This window comes from Camelus dromedarius, chromosome 5 (assembly GCF_036321535.1).
Source record: "Camelus dromedarius isolate mCamDro1 chromosome 5, mCamDro1.pat, whole genome shotgun sequence".
Taxonomy (NCBI): Eukaryota; Metazoa; Chordata; class Mammalia; order Artiodactyla; family Camelidae; genus Camelus; species Camelus dromedarius.
The window spans coordinates 29,182,094-29,201,207 of NC_087440.1; the positions used below are offsets into that span (position 1 = coordinate 29,182,094).

General features: G+C 35.2%; 2 protein-coding genes across 2 annotated transcripts; both read right to left on the minus strand.

Moving 5' to 3' along the window:
• Window positions 1–4,428: 4,428 nt before the first annotated feature.
• On the minus strand, window positions 4,429–5,372 carry LOC105090011 (olfactory receptor 4F21-like). The gene is given in 2 exon segments (XM_010981205.3): window positions 4,429–4,619; window positions 4,622–5,372. Coding segments are annotated over 2 exon segments (933 nt in total). The 5' UTR covers window positions 5,364–5,372.
• A 10,625-nt stretch (window positions 5,373–15,997) lies between these two features.
• Window positions 15,998–17,015, minus strand: LOC116153478 (olfactory receptor 4K3). The gene has a single exon (XM_031453372.1). The coding sequence runs from the start codon at window positions 16,934–16,936 to the stop codon at window positions 15,998–16,000; it is 939 nt and encodes a 312-aa protein (XP_031309232.1). The 5' UTR covers window positions 16,937–17,015.
• Between the last annotated feature and the right edge of the window lie 2,099 nt (window positions 17,016–19,114).

Consider the following 19,114-nt stretch of genomic DNA (forward strand, 5'->3'; position numbering starts at 1 on the left):
TTCTTTATTCTGTTAATGATCTGTAAAATAGTAATTTGCTTTTGCTTATGATGAACTGTTCTTGATTCCCAGGGATCACTTCCACTTGATCATGGTGTATGATCATTTTAATGTGCTATTGAATTCCATTTGATAGTAATTTTGTTGAGGATTTTTGCATCTATGTTGATCAGAGATATTGGCCTGTGGTTTTCTTTTCATGTAGTCTTTGTTCAATTTTGATATGAGCTTCCTAAATATTAGTGTTGGTTTCATAAAATGAATTTAGAAGTATTCCCTTCATTTTAATTTTGTGGAAGAGTTCCAGAAGGATTGATGTTAATTCTTCTTCAAATGTCTAGTAGAATTCACCAGTAAAGCCATCTGGTCATGGGTTTAATTTGCTGGGAGGTTTTGATTACTGATTCAATCTCCTTACTAATTATTACTCTGGATTTTCTGTTTGTTTATGATTCTGTCTTGGTAGGTTGTACGTTTCTAGGTTATCCAATTTGTTGGCATTTAATTACTCATGGTAGTCTTAAGATTTTTAAATTTCTGTATTATCAATTTTAATGTCTCCTCTTTCATTTCTAATTTTATTTATTTGAGTCTCTTGTTTTCTCTTAGTCTAGCTAAAAGTTTTTAAAATTTTCATTTATATTTTCAAAAAACCTATAATTAGATTGATTTTTCTTTACTCTTTATTTGTTTCTATAGGAAGCCATCTGCCCATTTCCTTTGGTTTTAGTTACCCTCAGCCACCAGAACTATGCTGGTTCTATCAGTGCCTGTGTGAGGCAAGATAGAATCTGGCCCCCCGGGCAGTGTACTGTAAGGCTATGGTCCTTGTAACGGCTCCACTCTCTCTTTTTCCATGGGAGAAGTCTAGGGCTGATGTAATCTTTCTAAGCACTGAGCTGTGCTGGCTTGGGAGAAGTGTTTGTGCGGGTAGAGAAATTGCTCTTCTTTCCAAATTCAGTGAGGCTGTTCTCAGTGTTTTGCTCATTTGATATACTGCCACTTGTTAACTGAATTCTGGACTTATCATAGAGGTATTTTAACATGCAAATCATTGTTAAATAAGTGTTTCTGTGGGGTAATAAGAGCCAGGACTTCCTATTCTACCATTTTGCTGACGTCACTCTCCCAAAGATGCAGTTTTTGATTCCTACTACATTGTCTTTCAACTTGTAAAGACTTATAGGTCTTTGAGAATGATAGTATATTAAGAATTACTTGGATTGATTTCCAACTTTAAAACAACCTTACATTCTGGGAAAAAGAACTAACTTACCCATGTGTTTCATCCTACTTTTATATCACTGATTTTAGTTTGTTATTGCTTTTTAGATTTTTGTATCTATATTGAAGTGATACAAAAATTAGGGTGTAATTTTTCTTTCTTATAATGTTACTGGCCTTTAAAAATATTCTGTTTATTGAAAGGAAAGGATTAATAACTAATCTGTAACCCACCTACTGTTTCATGGTAATCAAAAGAAAGAGGGAGGTTGGGAGAGGGTGGAGAGAGAGGGAGATGGAGAGAGAGAGAAAAAGAGAGAGAGAGAGAAAAAGAGAGAGAGAGAGAGAGGGATGGAAACACAGACAAATGGAATGGTGGGTGGTGGGAGACTGAATGGGAATAACAGGAAGAAATTACCTGATCAGATGTTCACAAAAATATACTAAGTGATCTCTTCCTAGTGGTATTTATTAGAAGATAGATAATGGAATGTTATTAGCATGATCTGTCTTGTCATCTAGTTTGCTCTTGGTAAATAAACTTGGAGTTTAGGCTTTATGGGACACAACCACAGAAATATACTAGTGTTTCATCTGTAATTATTGGAATATAAAAGGGAGAGATTTCATGACCAAAACAGATTTCATAACTTTTTGTAAGTGATCTCCTTCATGCATCATTGGAGACCTCATTTTATGTCTGGGTCAGAGAGCATCCTATTGCAACAAGAAAGAACCTGGGGTAATTACGTTGGCAGTCTCAGACTTCTGCTTCACTGTGTCTTACAGTTACCTATATCTTTGGAATTAGTAGAAAAGTTTGAAACTGAGTGAAGACTCTGATTTCCTGTGTGTTTGATTTGACACTCAGACCCTTTATTTTATCTCAGCCACATAAACTGTCTTTTAAAACTTTTAATATGCTTCTAGAGAATTATTTTTCTCTTTAAATGTTTGGCAAATTCACTAGAAGAATCACTTAAATATTTATTTTTCTTTTTTATTGGAGTGGAATGTGTTAGCCAGATTTCAGCCAGGTGATAGAAATCACACAACTGATTTGTGTAATGAGAATTTAAAGAATCATTACCTATGTATAAAGTCTTTAACCAGGTAATTGAAAGGATGAATGGTTATTAACCTCTCCTCAGCCAACCTAATGCTTGCACAGTGGTTCCATGAAAATGAAGAGGACATCATGGTAGAAAGGAAGGCTCTGTATAGGATCTACAGAGTGGGCTTCTACAAAAGCTTTTGCTAGCGCCTGCTGCTGTAGAATGTTTGGCCTTTCCACAGCACAGGTAGCTTCTTGAAATGATACCATCCTTTGAGGATGGAAATGAATCACTTGAAAGTAGTTATTGACATTGATCCCCTTCTAAACTGGAGGAGACAGAGACTTGTCCTTTATGGCATTGATAAATATTCTCAGTGTGGATTATCTTTCCTACTTTCAGTGCTTTGGCTAGTACCACTATCCAAGTGTTCATGGTGTCTGATATCCAACATGAAATCGTGCATAATATTTCCTTAGGCCAAGAGTACCCACTTTATAGCAAAGAAAATGCACAAAAGCACATATAACTAGGGAATCAATTGATCTTATCATATATTGCACCACTGGGATCTTATAGAACATTGGAATAGCCCATAAAAATTACAACTGAGTCACAAGGTTGAAGATGACACTGCAGAGTTGGGGCCTGTGCTTTAAGATATATGTTTGACTAGCTTTTAGATGGTGCTATGGCACCTATAGATAAATACATGATTCTACAAACCAGAGGGATAGAGAAAAATAGTAATATCTCTTATTATGAATCTCAATAAACTTCTTGTGCAGTTTCTATTTTTTTTTTTGATCCTAAAATTTTAGGACCTGGTGGAGTGGAGAGAATGCTTATGTGATGAGACACAGTATGGATTCTAATAAACCTAATTTTTCAGCTGCTTTTCTGTCATTTAGGGTTCTTCATATTAGAAGAACAACATTCAGAAGAATGAGTTACACCATTTTTATCCCATATTGGGTAAAGACAGAGTTGCTGGTTTTTTATGGGTGATGCAGTGGAGAATATTTCTGAAATTAGGCATCAGCCTAAGCACACCTGGTGGCTCCATGGCTGACGATAACTGTAAAAGGGCAATTGTAGCAACAACAGACTGGCAAAGACATTTTAACCAGCAGCTCGGACTGTCTCATAAATGAACTCACTGGGCAAGCAACGTGGATCAGCACAAGAACTGCCTGAGGATGAGGGGGATTTAAAATGCTTAACAGAAGAGAATATCAATTAGGAGCAACAATGCTGCCATAGCTTGTCCCTCCTGTTTAGACTCTTTCTTTTGTGAAATTGAAAACAGAGAATCTATGACAGGATGAAGTAAAGTCAAGTGGGGATTAAATTACTTTAAAAGATAGAATATGCCTTGGAATTTACAATTTCAAAACAAGGAGATGGGTCTCCACTGCCAGCGCCTGAAAGTCTATCTGACAGCTTATCCCTGGCTTCCTCACATATAGTTTTCTGTGTGGGAAGGGCTAGTCATGCCAAGGAGTTAATGCACCCTCTAAAAATGAAAAAAAGGACTCCAGCTTCCTTTCCCTTAGTTGGGACATTCCTAAATCACAGAATTTATACAGCCCCCCTGAGGGCTATAGTAAGCTTACACCTCAGTTATATTTATCTACATTCTTCACTTCTGTGTCTCCCTTTTCTACTCCCTTAATGATGTTTCCAAAAGTAAGCTTCCAGATAAACTACCTGCGATCAAGTTTTGTCTTTGGGCCTTTTTCTGAGGTCACACAACCTGAATAACTACATAGAGCTGCTAGTTCTATATATATATTTGATGTGATGATTCTTGACATTCAACAAAGCAAGTTTGCAGTTTCTTTGCAAACCTCATGGGAAGCAGAAGAGATGTCATTATATCCTTTCTGTTGTCAAGATGATCACATTTTAAATCATAAATATTATTTACTAAAAAGTGATACTGTGTCCTAAAATAATGAATATTTTGGTAGATTCATTTTTCCCATGGTAGTTAAGGCAATGAGTAAATGCTCTATAGAGTAGTAGAAATGTGTTCAACAAGGTAGACAGCATGTCCAGATCTGGCCATGTTAAAAGTCAGATGCTTGGTATAGATGTTGAAAAGGCAGGTGGATGAATAGTTTTAGAGCTTCAAACTCAGATCCAGTCAGCAAAATCTGACGTAAGGTCCCCCTTTGCTCATCCTTTTTATAGCTACCTTTATGTCTCTGTTTCTTAATGTATAAATGGCAGGATTCAAGACAGGTGTGGTAACAAAGTCAACAATGAAAAGATATTTATCAGCTGATGATGTGGGAAAAGGCCATACATAGAGAAACATGCATGGAGTGAAAAAAGAACCACCACAGTGATGTGAGCTGACAAAGTGACAAATGCCTTGGATAAGTCTCCTGAAGAACGTTTCCAGACAGTGGCCAAAATGAAGATGTAGGAAAGGATTAGCAGGAAGAAGGTGCCCATAGTCATGAAGCCACTGTTGGCAGCAACAATAAACTCAAACTTGGCTCCATCTGTGCACGCAAGTTTTATTATCCTGGGAAAATCACAATAAAAGCTGTCCACTTTGTTAGGACCACAAAAGTGCAAATTTATAGTGAAAGCAAACTGAGACATAGCATGGATCACTCCAATTACCCAGCCAGTGATTACAAATGAAACACACATTTTGGGGTTCATGATGTTCAAGTAGTGAAGAGGCTTGCAGATTGCCGTGTATCTGTCGAATGCCATGGCTATGAGTAACACCATCTCCACTCCTCCCATGATGTGGATGAAGCATATTTGTGTCATACAACCTTGGAAAGAGATTATCTTGTATCCATTTAAAAGGTCTGTAATCATCTTGGGCACTGTGGTAGAGGAAAGGCCCACATCAATGAGTGACAGGTTGGCAAGCAGGAAGTACATAGGAGAATGTAAGTGAGAATCAAAAATTACCAAAAACAAAATGAAGAGATTTCCCAGGATGATCCCTAAGTAGATCAAGGAGAATATCAGTGTGAGAAAAACTTTGGTTTCCCAAGAACCAGAGAGTCCCAGCAATACAGACTCAGAAACCACCGAATCATTTGGTCCATCCATTGACTTGGGCAGAAGATCTGATGTTCAGTTCACCTTAGGATAGAAAATAATGAAAAGTCAGAATCAGTGCTATAAAAGTAGATTTCCTATATATCCTGCTACTTTTTCTATGGATTTCACTTCTTGAAGTGAGAAATCATTATTTTAGATAAAAAAAGAACATAAAACATGGTGATCACGAGAATTACTTAAAGAGAAAAATATGAATGTTTTAGATGGAAGTAAATGGGGTTGTTTTCCTTCTTATTTCATTATCAGACAATTATTTTGTTTGCCTGTCAAGAATTTTGAGACATTTTTCTTGACTACTTACCTAGGTGTTCTCTCAACCAAATCATTTCTGTCAACTTGACATTCATGCTCTCATACTAACTTGCAACTTTTCCTTAGCTGAATTACTTATTTCACTCGTCAAATGGAGATCTTTCAGCCAAAACTGGCTTTTGTAATGTATTTCACCTTGCTTCACCCAATATGTGTGTTTTGTTTTTGTTTTTCTACAATTTACCTTGGAAGTCAGGGGCTCAGATTGAGATTATTCATGTTTTGCTCATGACACATTATTATCATGGTGCCTTCGTGAACCTCTATATCAAATAAAATTTTGGCTATAAGAGCATTAACACCAGTAAGAAAATATACTTTAAATAAAATCAGTATTAATAGAAAACATTTATTGATTCCTCCATGCTAGGCAATGTACTTACTAAGCACATGATCTCATTTTCACTTTATAAAATTCTGTAAGATGGACACTTTTATTAGATTCATTTTACCTATGGAGAAATTGAATCTCAGATAGATCAAATGTCACGGTTAGAACTTGTGTCTGTAGCTATGGGGCACCATAATCCATACCCTAAACCATGGCACTGTGCTCTTAAAGGCCAGCCCCTTCAAGTATACAGTGGATGTTTCCCAAGGATGGACCAATTAACTGTCTTAAACTTTTTATTTTCCTTGACCTATTAGCATAGTGAACTCTCCTAAAAAAATAAAATCTTTGAATCTTGTGTCCCCTTCTAATTATTCCCTTCTCTCTCCAATTATTCATTGGCAAGCTTTCGTCACATTTTGTTCATTCATAAGCTAAAACTGCTATCCACAGATTTCTTGTTTATAGAAAGAAATGCTAGATTCTCAGTATGTCATATAATAATCACTTTTCAATAATTATTTACCTTAAGCTCCCTGAAAGATTTGTTTCTATTTATAATCCCCTTGTTTCTGTGACTCTCTCCGCTCTTGGTTCATGCCTTCCTAAAGCCTTAGCACTCCTTGCCAATAGAAATTCCATTTTTTCAGTTAGTGGACTAAAATCTCTCAGTTTTAGAAGAGAGTAGCCCTATTCCAGCTTGAGAGCATGTTATATGATTTTTGTAAACCAGTTACTGTAATCCCATTTTCCTTGGTCATGGATTGTTATAAGAAGGGGCATGTAGTCTAGAACTGTTCAGTGATATGTAAATCAATAAAAGGAATCTTTCCCAGTAAAAGGAAAAATCTTCATGTCTAGATGGATTTTCCTGATCCATTTTTCCTGCATTTGATGCTAATGTTATGCCTGAAAGTGAAGCAACCATGAAATTCTAAAGCCCATATACGAAAAGTAACAGTGAAAAGTTAGAAAGGACTCAGGAACCCAAAACGTATGTTGAATCACTTAATAAAGCCCATAATTGCCTTCCTTCCTGTGCCTTCTGATATCTACATGGTCACTTCTATATCTGTAGCTTTAATGCTGGACTCCAGAGTAACATATGCGAAGCTGTATGTGGTATACACAAATGGAAGTCCCACCCCTGCCTTCAAGTTAACATGTCAAAATTGAACTCATAATATTACACCCACCCCAATGCCTTAATAAATGTTATTATCATTCCCCGAGATGCTCAGTATAGGCACCTGTGTGGCACTCTTGTTCATGCTTCACTTTCCATCTCTAGCTGTGCAATTTGCACTCTCAAATACTTCTCAATTCTCTTCCCCCCTCTTCTTTTCTGTTGTCATATGTTTTTGCTACTAGTCTGTATCTTTTCCTACCTTGACAATTAAAAAGCATTCTGAATGATCTCTCTGGTCTATTGTTCCCTAGATCCAAATCATTTATAGGCTGATTTCAGATATGTCTATCTAAATTCAGATATGATCATGTGGCTGTCCCACTTAAAGACTTTGATGACTCTATCAGGAGAAACTTCTTGAAATCCACAGCATATCAAAAATATCTGAGAGGGAATGAGCAATTTGATTTCAGAGGCTATTTACATAAAGATTAACAATATAGCAAATAGATAGTAAATATATAGAATATAGCAAATTTTTACTGAATAAATTTCAAAATTGATTCCTGATAAAAACTCTTAGTAAAACAAGGAGTAAGAAATATTTTAAACATAATGCTTTTAATAGAATTTTGAAACCAACAATCAATATCTTCTTGTGGATGAAACATTAAAATCAAGAGCATAAAGAAGGAAGCCTGAGGCACTATTTTTCAATCATATGCTATAGACGAGAACATTAAATCAAGCAATACTATTGAAGAGAAGGTAGCATACCTATTTTCATTTGCAAGTCACACAATTGTCCACCTCAAAAACTTAAGACAAATATTAAGAAAATATTAAATCTAGTAAGATAGTTTCTGTTGAATTTAGTAATAACCTAAATAAAATAGAAAGATCTCACTCATAAATAAAACGTAAGTAAAATATAAGGGAGCGCTCACTCATAAATTAAACAAATGTGCAATTTATGCATGCTACTGAAAGACATAAATTTTTCTTAAACATTTGAAACCTTGCATAAAATGGAGATGAAACCATGCTATTAGTGGAAAAAGGACTCCAGGCTATAAAAATATAAATTATGATTGAACTAATCTGTAAAGTAGTTGCAGTGCTTATTAAAAGTCCAGTGGAAATTTTTTGCAATATTATATAGTGGTTCAAAAGTCCATTTCAGAGCTTTGGTAAACTTGAAAAAAGATACAAAATGGCATTTGGGGGAGAAAAGAGAATGTTTCCTGTTAAAGATATTCAAACATATCCTAAACCTATACTAAAGTAAGCTAAATCATTTGAGTAAAGTTGAACAGGTAAATGTAACAAAACACAGTTAAGAATTAGAGACAAATTAAGAAATTTAGTATATGATAAAAAGGCATTGAAATTATATAAGAAATTAAAGAGTTAGTAAATGCGCAGAGTATTCAATAGCTGTTAAGCAGGTTGCTCAACACTGGAAACATCAAATTTTATCTTACTTTATATCTTATAGCAAAGTAAGTTCTGGATGGTTAGAAAGCTTAAATGTAATAGTGAAATTATAACATTTTAATAAAATATGTATGAATTAGTTTTTAAAATAAGGTTGAGGAGGTCTTTCCACTATTACTTTAAATTCAGAAATGAGGTTCAATTTTTATATTTTTTTCCTCAACAAAATGAGAAAACATGTTGTTACTGTGGGATGGGGAGGCAGTGCTCCTCATTCTCAGCTGGTAGGAATGTGAAGTGGTGCAAACATCCCAGAGAGCACTTGAGTAACAGAGTAAACAAATCTCTCAACACAGCAGTCCAGTTGGAGTTACTTTGAAAGGAAATAAATAGATAAAGTGAACAAAATATATTTGTAATGTTATTTTACTTCTCAGCATTTTATATAATAGGAACTAATTGGAAACATACTGTTCAAGAGTAAGGGACTGATTAAATGGATACACTTAAAGTAGGTTTAAAAATGATTGATAAACCTCCATTAACTAGCATGCAAAGATATCACTAAGTCAAGGAAACATTTATAGATTAAAAATCTTTTTATTTTAGGGGTGGCATATGTAATTTGCATGTGTAAATATTAGAATTTGCTCCAAATTTCTACAGGTGGTATGATTTTCAGTATTTTTGTGCCTATTTCTTTAGCCTCAACTTGATCTGCTATATTTTCAGAGACAATATTTATTGTTATTTTTAAAAACAAATGTATCAAAATTAGTTGAGGAAATAGGAACACTTACATAGGAGCCCTTTCTAATACACAATAGAGTGCAGTGTTTAAAAGCACAGACACAGGCACCTGTCTGTATCCCTAGATCATCCACTGACCAGCTCTGTGTTCTAGGGTGAGTTACTGAACTGCCAAGTTTCTTCCTCTGTTAAAGACAGATACTGAAAGTCATTACTTCATATAATCATTTTTAGGACGAAATGAGTTGAAACAAGAAAACATCAGAAAATGTGACATACAGTGAGTGCTAAGTTAAGTGTTATCTGTCATGATAATTTGTATGATTTTTTAGGAAACAGACCTAAAGTTTTTCAGATTGGTAATAATGGTGGGATAAATCTGGTAGAAAGAAAACTAGTTTATTTTTTCATGTTTTGTCATTGCTTTCTAATTTTATAATCGGAATCTTCAGAAAAAACTGGACGGAGGATGAAAAATATTTCACATACCGTTTTAACAAAGATATTAGAACCTTGAAGGATATTTTATGTTCATCTCATAATGTGAACTATGAGACTAAGATGAGAGGATATAAAATAATATGAGTGAGAGTCATTCAAATAAAGTGAATTAGCAAAGGAAAAAGGTGACAGAAAGATATAAATTGTGGAGAGACAAAAAAGGGTGATAATTATGGAGCCAGATGCTGGATAATTAAAGAGTGGGTCCCTCTTACCTGCACAGGCTCATATTTTACTCTCAGCAGCTTCAAGGGGTTGGGAAACAGAGAGGTTAACTCTTTTTTAGAGTCATTACTGTTTACGGCACATTGTTATAAATAGTTCTTACCATTAAGATTAAATCCAATTAGCCGGACTAGGTATTAATGACTAATATCTGTTCCATTATTGGCTTTCTATAGAAATTAGGTCTTTCATGAACGCTGACTTTTCCCCAGGGTCAAGTATCATTGAGATGCAGAGCCGAGTAATAAGGAAATCGAAAAATTGGTGTAATGAGTAGTAATTAATGTGGTCCTGGCAATACTTTTTCCAATTTGAGATTATAGATGTTCATCAGATTATTGATGCCAGCATTATAACTGATTATATCTGTTCAGCATCAGTATCATGTTAAAGACCCAATACTACAACATACTCTTTAATTACTAATCCCATTTAGAGAAATAATGAATTGGTATGTGAATATAGACTCAAAAATTTCAATTGGAGTTTTAATACCAAAAATTATTCTGTGTGGAATTTTAGAGACAAAGACATTTTTGTGTTTTGGAAAGAAGGCAGTGTGTGTTCATGACTTAGATATATGTAAGTGGTGTTCTTCACAGTCTTCACAAACCACTATATGATGGAGTATCCTACCTCGGGCTTCCCTGCAGGATTGCTTTTGATTTTCATTTGTACAGCTGTTGCTTGGGATCCCTTTTGTGAAAAATAGTTCCTGTCTAGAGAAAAGGGAAGCTATTTAATTAAAGTGAATCTATGTTCTGGAGGTACCAGATCCAGAGTATCAGTCCTTTTTGGCCAAAATAGCAAACAAAGATTTATATGGCATATGTATATCAATCAGTTTACATGGAGCTAGCCCTCTCCAAAGAGCTGGCAAATAGTGGATTACAAAATGATGGGAATATAATGAATCTGAGAATAACAAGATTGCAGTACAGTGTAAGAAGTGTTAATTGTGTGGAAGAGGGAAAACCAAGACAAGGAAGCAGTGCAGAGAAAACTTAGTGAGCTGAGGATGTTTTGTTTGCAAATTTGATCCATAAATATTTATTGCCTCCAGCCAGGCCTAATTAGAGGGTGGAAGGCAGTAGGTTCACCATTAAAGAATTAAGGACACAGTTTCCATTCACTACTTGTTCTCCTTCTCATTTTAGGAGTATAGAATACAAGGAAGGGTGAGGCAGTGTGAACATGCAATTACATGATTTATTTTCTAAACTGACTTGACAGAAGTCAGAAGTATTGGTCAATTTTCTGTGGCTGCTAGTTTAGAAGCATGAACATTTTGATGCATATTATTACTAAATTAAAAAACCCAATTTACTTTTTGTTTCTAATATAATGATACCAACTTTTCCAGGACAATAAATGACCCATACTTACAGTACATTCTACCATAATATCATTATAATGGGGGCTGAGGGGGTGATTTGGTGTCTGAGACAAATTTGCTGCTTGATCACTCAATTTTTGGTGGTAATCCTTAAACTGATATTCCTGTTAAGTATTTTGATCACAAATTCCTCATTATTCAAAACCATGTTTAGGATCAGTCCTGGTACTCTGTGAAACAGGCAGCATGGCAGAATTGTAAGATCTTTCTTGGGGAAGTATCTGTAAAGGGGATGGAGCAGAAATAGGCAGGGAAAGCCTTCATAACAAAAATGCCAGTGTGGCTCCTGTGAAAGAAGATGGGGAGGGAGAGAGGATTGAGTGGAGTAGCCACAGAGGGCAGTGCAGCTTTGGGAAAGTCTCAGCTGGGTTGTTGATCGAGCTCCACAGTCATTGGGCAGGAAGGTCCCTGCTCCAGTACACCCACTGTTGTCAGTCACTGTCTGGAGCAGCCTGGGGACAGATGGCCTCTGAATGCTGTAGTATAATGTGAAATTTCAACAGCTAGAAGTTGTCAGCTAAGTACATTCCCTGAAGCAAGTTTTTCCTTTAAGGGAGATTTGAGTGGTGCACTCCTATGGCTAAGAACAGTGGTGGATATTCCATCTCTATTGTATAGCAGACTTCATACCATTTGAAGCCATTGGTTTTTTTCACTGATCTGGTATTTTTTTGGTTTTGTTTTGAAAGAAACCCATTTTTCTTTGCTAATAACTATTTGCTTCTAAAACACTATTAAACCTATGTTTATATTCATTTTCCAACAACTCCTCATTGATGGTACTCATCAAACTTACCATTTATTGAGGAAAACAAATGAAACAGGCAATATTGTGTATTCAGTGCTATTATAAGTAAGTAGACTTGAGGGGTCTATAAAAGGGATATGTAACTTTCAAACAAAAAATTACATGTGAAGAATAGCAGTTTACTTCTATCTTTTTATACATTTTATTTAGTTCTCTTACCTCATTTAATTGGCCAGGCCATCCAATAAACATTAATGTTGAGAAGGATGCATCCTATTCTCATTTCCATTTTTAAGACATAGGAAAGTTTCCAGTGTTTCATCAACAGTTACAACTTGTGCTGGAAATATTTTTAAGATACCTTTATCAGATCAGTAATTTTCATTCTGAGCATAAACCTAAGAGTTTTATCTTGAAAGTTTAATGGATTTTATCAGATGGTCTTCCTGTATCTATTGAGATATTTGTATGATTTTTCTCTTTTTTCTTAACCCAGTGATTGATTTCTGATTGGTAAATCAACCTTGCACTTCTGATATAAAAATAATCTGTTTTAATATATTATTCTTATATATTGTTCCACTTTATTTGCTATTACTTTTTTTTGCCTCTATGTTAATAAGCGAATTTTCCTTTATGTCTTTGTCTAGTTTTCATGTCAAATTTATACTTGCTTCATAAATGAATTGGGAATAGGGTTAGCATCTGGTCTGAAACTCATTCTCTGTACTTTGTGGACATCTTGGAGAATGAAAAAAAAATACAGAAGGAAAGATGGTAACAACTTAGTCACTCTCTTGCAAGCATGTAAATTGGACCTCTACATGGTATCTAGATTGCTAATGGTAAATCAGCCTTGGAAACAGTAAATTTATAAATTTATTGGATAGAGTCAGCTGAAAATGTCAGTGAGCTATGTAATTATCAAAGTAAACATTGAAGATGTATCATCACCAAAATAAGCTCCCTCTTAAAAATGATGCTGTACATGCATGATTAGGTTTGACCCTTCATTGGTAATATCTGCTTCAGGGTATGGATCTGAGTGATATTTTCATGATTGTCTGGTTGGGGAAAATGTAAATTTCTGCAAACATCTCTTGATATAGTTTGCATTTCTTGTTTTTTTATATTTTTGGGAACTAATAACTATAATTATTTGTATATCTTTGTTAGATCAGTTATATTGTCATCATGAGCCCTTTAACTTGTTGGCATAGAGAGAAAGATTGATATGTCATTGTTAACTTTTTTAGGTATTGCTATAGGGATCTCACCCAAGAAATCATGACCCTCTTCTCTTCACAGGAATAAAGTAGAAATTAATATATTGTAAACGTGTGATAATACAATTTTATTCAGCAAGTGATATACATCATTCAGAGGTGTGAAATATGCACTATTACACATGCAGTTTAATTTAAAAAGATCATTTAATACCAATATAACTGCTCTTGCGCCAGTTTAACCCTACTAACCATAACAATAAGCTTCATGCCCTTTCTTTCTGTACATACTTTACCATCTATATGTGATATATGTGTCCATATATATGTACATTTTGGGGAGGGGGTCAGGTGAGCCTTCCCTAGAAACCTACAGTGAAATGAATGGGCATTGTATTGTAGGTTTTTTTTTTTGATTTGTAGAGGGCCAAAGAGAAAGCCTTTCCTTTGTATTTTCCTTAACTTGGCACTATATAATATTTGAAGTGTACCAAACAAAATAATTAAGTTACAAAGAAAAATGCACAAATGAAAAATGGTACAATGATAAATACCACATTACCGATACCATTTAAGTTGTCTGGTCTTCTTCTGTAGTCCATACATCTTCGGGCTGGATCATTGGCTCTGCTCCTCTTACCTCATGGCTTCTATTACTGACTCCAAAGCACCTGCTCCAGGTGTCCTGTATCCCAGCGCATGGGACAGGGGAAAGAATCTGGAGCTGATGTCTTTAAAGTGATGACTTGAAAGGTGTCCATATCACCTCTCATTTTCTGTTGACACAACTTAATCATTTACCCACAACTGTCTACAGAGATTAGGAAATCCACTCTGTAGCTGTGTGGTCATGTTTCCAACTACAACTTGGGTGATGTTCTGTTAGTAATGGGAAGAATAGGCATATGGACACTGGGGAACACTTAGCAGTCAGTTACTGACGAATTATTTGCATGTTTAGCTTTACAAGACGATAAAACAATACAGATTGTTATTTAAAGTGGTTAAATCAATTTACACTGACCAGTAGGACATAGAATTTCCGTGAATGCACATTCTCAACAATTGTTATTATTGTTATTGTTAGATGTTTTTTTAAACCCGTTTAACAGGTGAAAAATGGTATTTCATTATGGTCTTAATTATATTTCTCCGCTTACTAATGAAGTTGAGTGGCTAGTATCTATTACTGTTTTGTCTTCAGTGAAATAAACATTTGTTCAAATCACTTGTCCATTTCCCCCACTATTGGGTTTTTATCTTTTTTATTCATTTGTAGGAATTTTCATAAAATTATATAAAATTATTGGTTTAAAAATTTTTTTATTGATTTATAATCATTTTACAATGTTGTGTCAAATTCCAGTGTTCAGCACAATTTTTCAGTCATACATGAATATATATATATTCATTGAGACTTTTTTTTTCTCTGTGAGCTACCATAAGATCTTGTGTATATTTCCCTGTGCTATACAGTATAATCTTGTTTATCTGTTCTACAATTTTGAAATCCCGTCTGTCCCTTCCCACCCTCCGCCCCCTTGTCAACCACAAGTTTGTATTCTATGTCTATGAGTCTATTTCTGTTTTGTATTTATGCTTTGTTTTTGTTTTTTGTTTTTTTTTCAGATTCCACATATGAGCGATCTCATATGGTATTTTTCTTTCTCTTTCTGGCTTACTTCACTTAGAATAAATTCTCCAGGTGCATCCATGTTGCTGCAAATGGCGTTATGTTGTCGGTTTTTATGGCTGAGTAGTATTCCATTGTATAAATATACCACATCTTCTTAAATTATTGTTTTTTTTTAATGGTTTCTTTTGGCTTTTTTTTCTCTTCACTTTAAATATCCTTTGCTTTGAAGCAATGCATCCTTATGAGTTCTTTAATGTAAGGTAAAACAATAATCATAAAAATCATTTATTAACTTAAGAAAAAATAATGTTTCAAGGGATTACAAATACTTCTCCATGTCTTATTCTGGAGAAAAATTTAAGGGAAACTCCACCTTTAAATCAACAGTTAAGACTTGGAGACTTGAATCATAGTGATTCTGCTGTGGAATGTAAGTGCAATAGTATTATGACTTGATTCACTTATCTTTTTGTTTTATAACTGGATACAGACCACTCAAATATCTTCTCTAGCAAAGTTCAAGTTACAGTGGATAAATAATGTATTTTTGGGAATAAGAATAATGATAACTAACTCGAAGTGATTTAGTAAGTAATCATAACCTACGTAAATGCATAGTATGGTTTTGGGAACACAGTAGTGTTTAGTACATTGTAGAAATTATTATTTTAAAACTATCATTATCATTATTGTTATCATATAGTAATTTTTTATCACATACAAAGGAATATTTAAGCTAATTATTATTCCCTCCAGGCAGTAAAAATATAAATGTTGGATTTGAATATATTTTCTTAATGGAATAAATCAAGCCATATTACCTGGGAATACTTACAGCTTATAGATATGAACATATTTCCAGTTTAGTTTACAGGTCAGAATGTGGCCAAATTGGGGAGCCCACTGTGGAATTGCTGATTACATGAAAAATCTAAAACTTATCCCTTGAATTCATATGCTGACTTATCAGTCTCTTTATGGCATTCTTAATCTCTTTGTTTCTAAGTGTGTAAATGGCCGGATTCAGGAGAGGCGTGATTACTGTGTAAAACACAGCAAGAAACTTGTCCACCCAAGTTATGTTAAGTGGCCACAGATAGATGAAGATGCAGGGTCCAAAGAACAGCACCACCACTATGATGTGGGAAGTACAAGTAGAGAGAGCCTTGGATGCCCCATCCTTCGAGTGAAGGCGGACAATTACTAGAATATAGGTGTAGGAGATGAGCAAGAGAATGAAGCAAGTTGTAGCCAAGACCCCACTGTCAGCATTTATCAATATTCCTAGAGTATGAGTATCTATGCAGGCTAGTTTGATCACCAGAGGGATGTCACAGAAGAAGCTGTCCACTATTGTGGGCCCACAGAAGGGAAGTTCTAAAATCATAGCTAGTTGACTGATGGCATGCACAAAGCCAATGATCCATGATATGAAAACTAGCCAGATGCACCTTTGCCTGTCCATGATGCTGGAGTAATGGAGTGGCTTGCAGATGGCCACATAACGGTCATAGGCCATTGACACAAGCAGTACCATCTCACCCCCTCCAAAGAAATGTACGCAGAGGATCTGGCTCATGCAGCCCCCAAAGGAGATGGTTTTATTAACCTTTAGGAAGTCTGTGGTCAGTTTAGGGGTGGTTACTGAGGAAAGGCAGAAGTCAACAAATGAGAGGTTGGCTAAGAGGAAGTACATTGGGGAATGCAGATGAGAGTGGGTGATGATTAGGAACACAACAAAAAGGTTGCCCATGACAGTCATCAGGTAGAGTGTAGAAAATGGCAATAAGAGGAGGGTCTGGAGCTCTCTTGAGTTACAGAGTCCATGGAAAATAAACTCAGACACCACAGACTGGTTTGCTTCCTCCATTTAGTACAGTTGTAGTGCAACCAGAAGAAGAGATGAACTAAGAACTTCTAGAATGGAAAGAGGAACTTAATATTCAGATGCTAGAGAGTAGAGCAGACAAATACTTTTCAAGTGCAAAACTGAAATATTAGCATTGTACTAAATTCGAAATTGAAAATAAAGTTTTATCGAATTTATAGATGGACACAGTCTTGTGACTAAGGAGGTGAGCTAAGTGTAGAAGGGCAGGTCAAAACCTTTATCCATCTGAAGTATTGTTCTTATGGGGGTCAAAAATGAATATTCTGATTAAAAGTGTTAATTGTAATGTATTCCATAAACAATTTATCTAATGCCTGAATCTAGTTCTTCTGCAGGGAGAATGCATAGGCCTAAAACATATTTAGAGGGTTTTAATTTTTCAAGTTATATTTAGGGCAATAACCTAATGCTACATTTCTCATACAATACATGCTTCTTAGAAACAAATCTATTGCTAAGTTGATATATATGAGGAGACTGAATTGAACCAAAGTCATTTACAAATTCTGGTAAAAATTGTTCATTAATTGACTTGAGAAAAAATTATTATGTTTTAAAGAGACCTCAGGTACTGACTTTTCTAGTGCAAAATATTTCAATGCATTTTGAATCCCCCCTTGAGAGAGTATATCCATAATATTATATATTCCATAGCCTGAGTAACTCTACTTACTTAACATAAATTGACTGGTCCTTTGCCCTCACTGGTAACAGAGATTTCTTTTTTGAGAGTAGCTTAAAGGACAGACGAATGAAAGCTAGTTTTACACATGACTTTTTTTTAAACACTCATCCATGTTTCTTTTATCTACATATTTCTCTGTGTTGATTTTTCTTCTCAATGGTTATAATAATAATTTTTGACACTTTTATCATTCTTATTATATGCCAGGCACTCTTCCAAGCACTTGACACATGTGACCTAATTCAGTCTTCACAAAAGATTCTATTACTATCCCTGTTTTGCAGATGAGGAAACTGAAACATACTGACATTCATGGCTTACCTGGAGTTGCTCAGCAAGTGGCCCAGCTAGTCTGCAAACTAGAGAGCCTGGCTCCAGGGTCTGTGCGCTCTTGCTTGGCTGCCTCTCTGTGAATCCTTCTGGAGAGAGAGGTCTTCCTGTTGTGGTTCTGCCTCAATGTTTCCAGTTGAAGCAGATCTTTTTTGCTAGGCTCCAGTCTTTTTTCTCGATGGTTGTTCAGAAGTCGGTTGTGGCTTTGTTGTAGTTGTGAGGAAAGGCAAGTTCGTGGTCCTACTACTCTCTACCTTGACTGGAAATCACACATGACTATTCTTAATGGGAGAAAATATAAAGTCTAACTTCATTTGTTCTTAAACTGTTCATTTAGATTATTTAAATTGAGCTCTATGGAAATGTATGTATTGCCTATTTTCTTTAAGTCAGAAAGCAAAGTCCTTTTTCTTTCCTTCTTCTCTCCCTTCCTCCCTCCCTTCCTTCCTGCTTTTCTGTCTTCCTGGGTTTTTTCCTTCCCTCTTTTTCCCCATTCTTTCTTATTTTATTGAATTATTTATTTGATGTGTTTATTGTGTAAGCTCCAAAAGGAAAGTAATTTTGTTTCTTGGTCACTACAGTATTCTTGGTGGCTAGAGGGAGCCATGTCTTTTTGTAGGCAACCAATAAATATTTGTTAAGTGAATGATGACCTGTTTATACCTCTTTGAAGATTCAGTATAATCTAAAGGGGAAGAGGCCATAGAATAGCTATAAGACGTATCCAAGCAGGACTTTTTCTCTCTACAGACATATTTGCTGGCATCCATGGTTCCAAACTCCTTTCTTCTGCTCATGGTTTAAATTAAACTGACCATTTCCTACTTACGCCCTGCAGCTTCACCTTTCCAGTGCTGGTCATACTGATCCTTTCACATAGACACTTAGATCTTTCTTCTTTAGTCTCTCTTCATCACTCTCTGTTATCCTATTATTATTTTCAGTTTAGAGACTGAGAAGTGTTAAAGTTGACTAGATAGCACATTTTATGTACCATCTATGTTAAGCATTTTATAATCCTTTGTCTATTTTGTTAGATATTCCTTCCATAGGGCTTAAAACATTTTGTGTTTCAACCAGCAATGTACAGAATTGCCTGGTTTTCCACTCTTTGTTAACACAATGTTTTGTTAATATGGCGA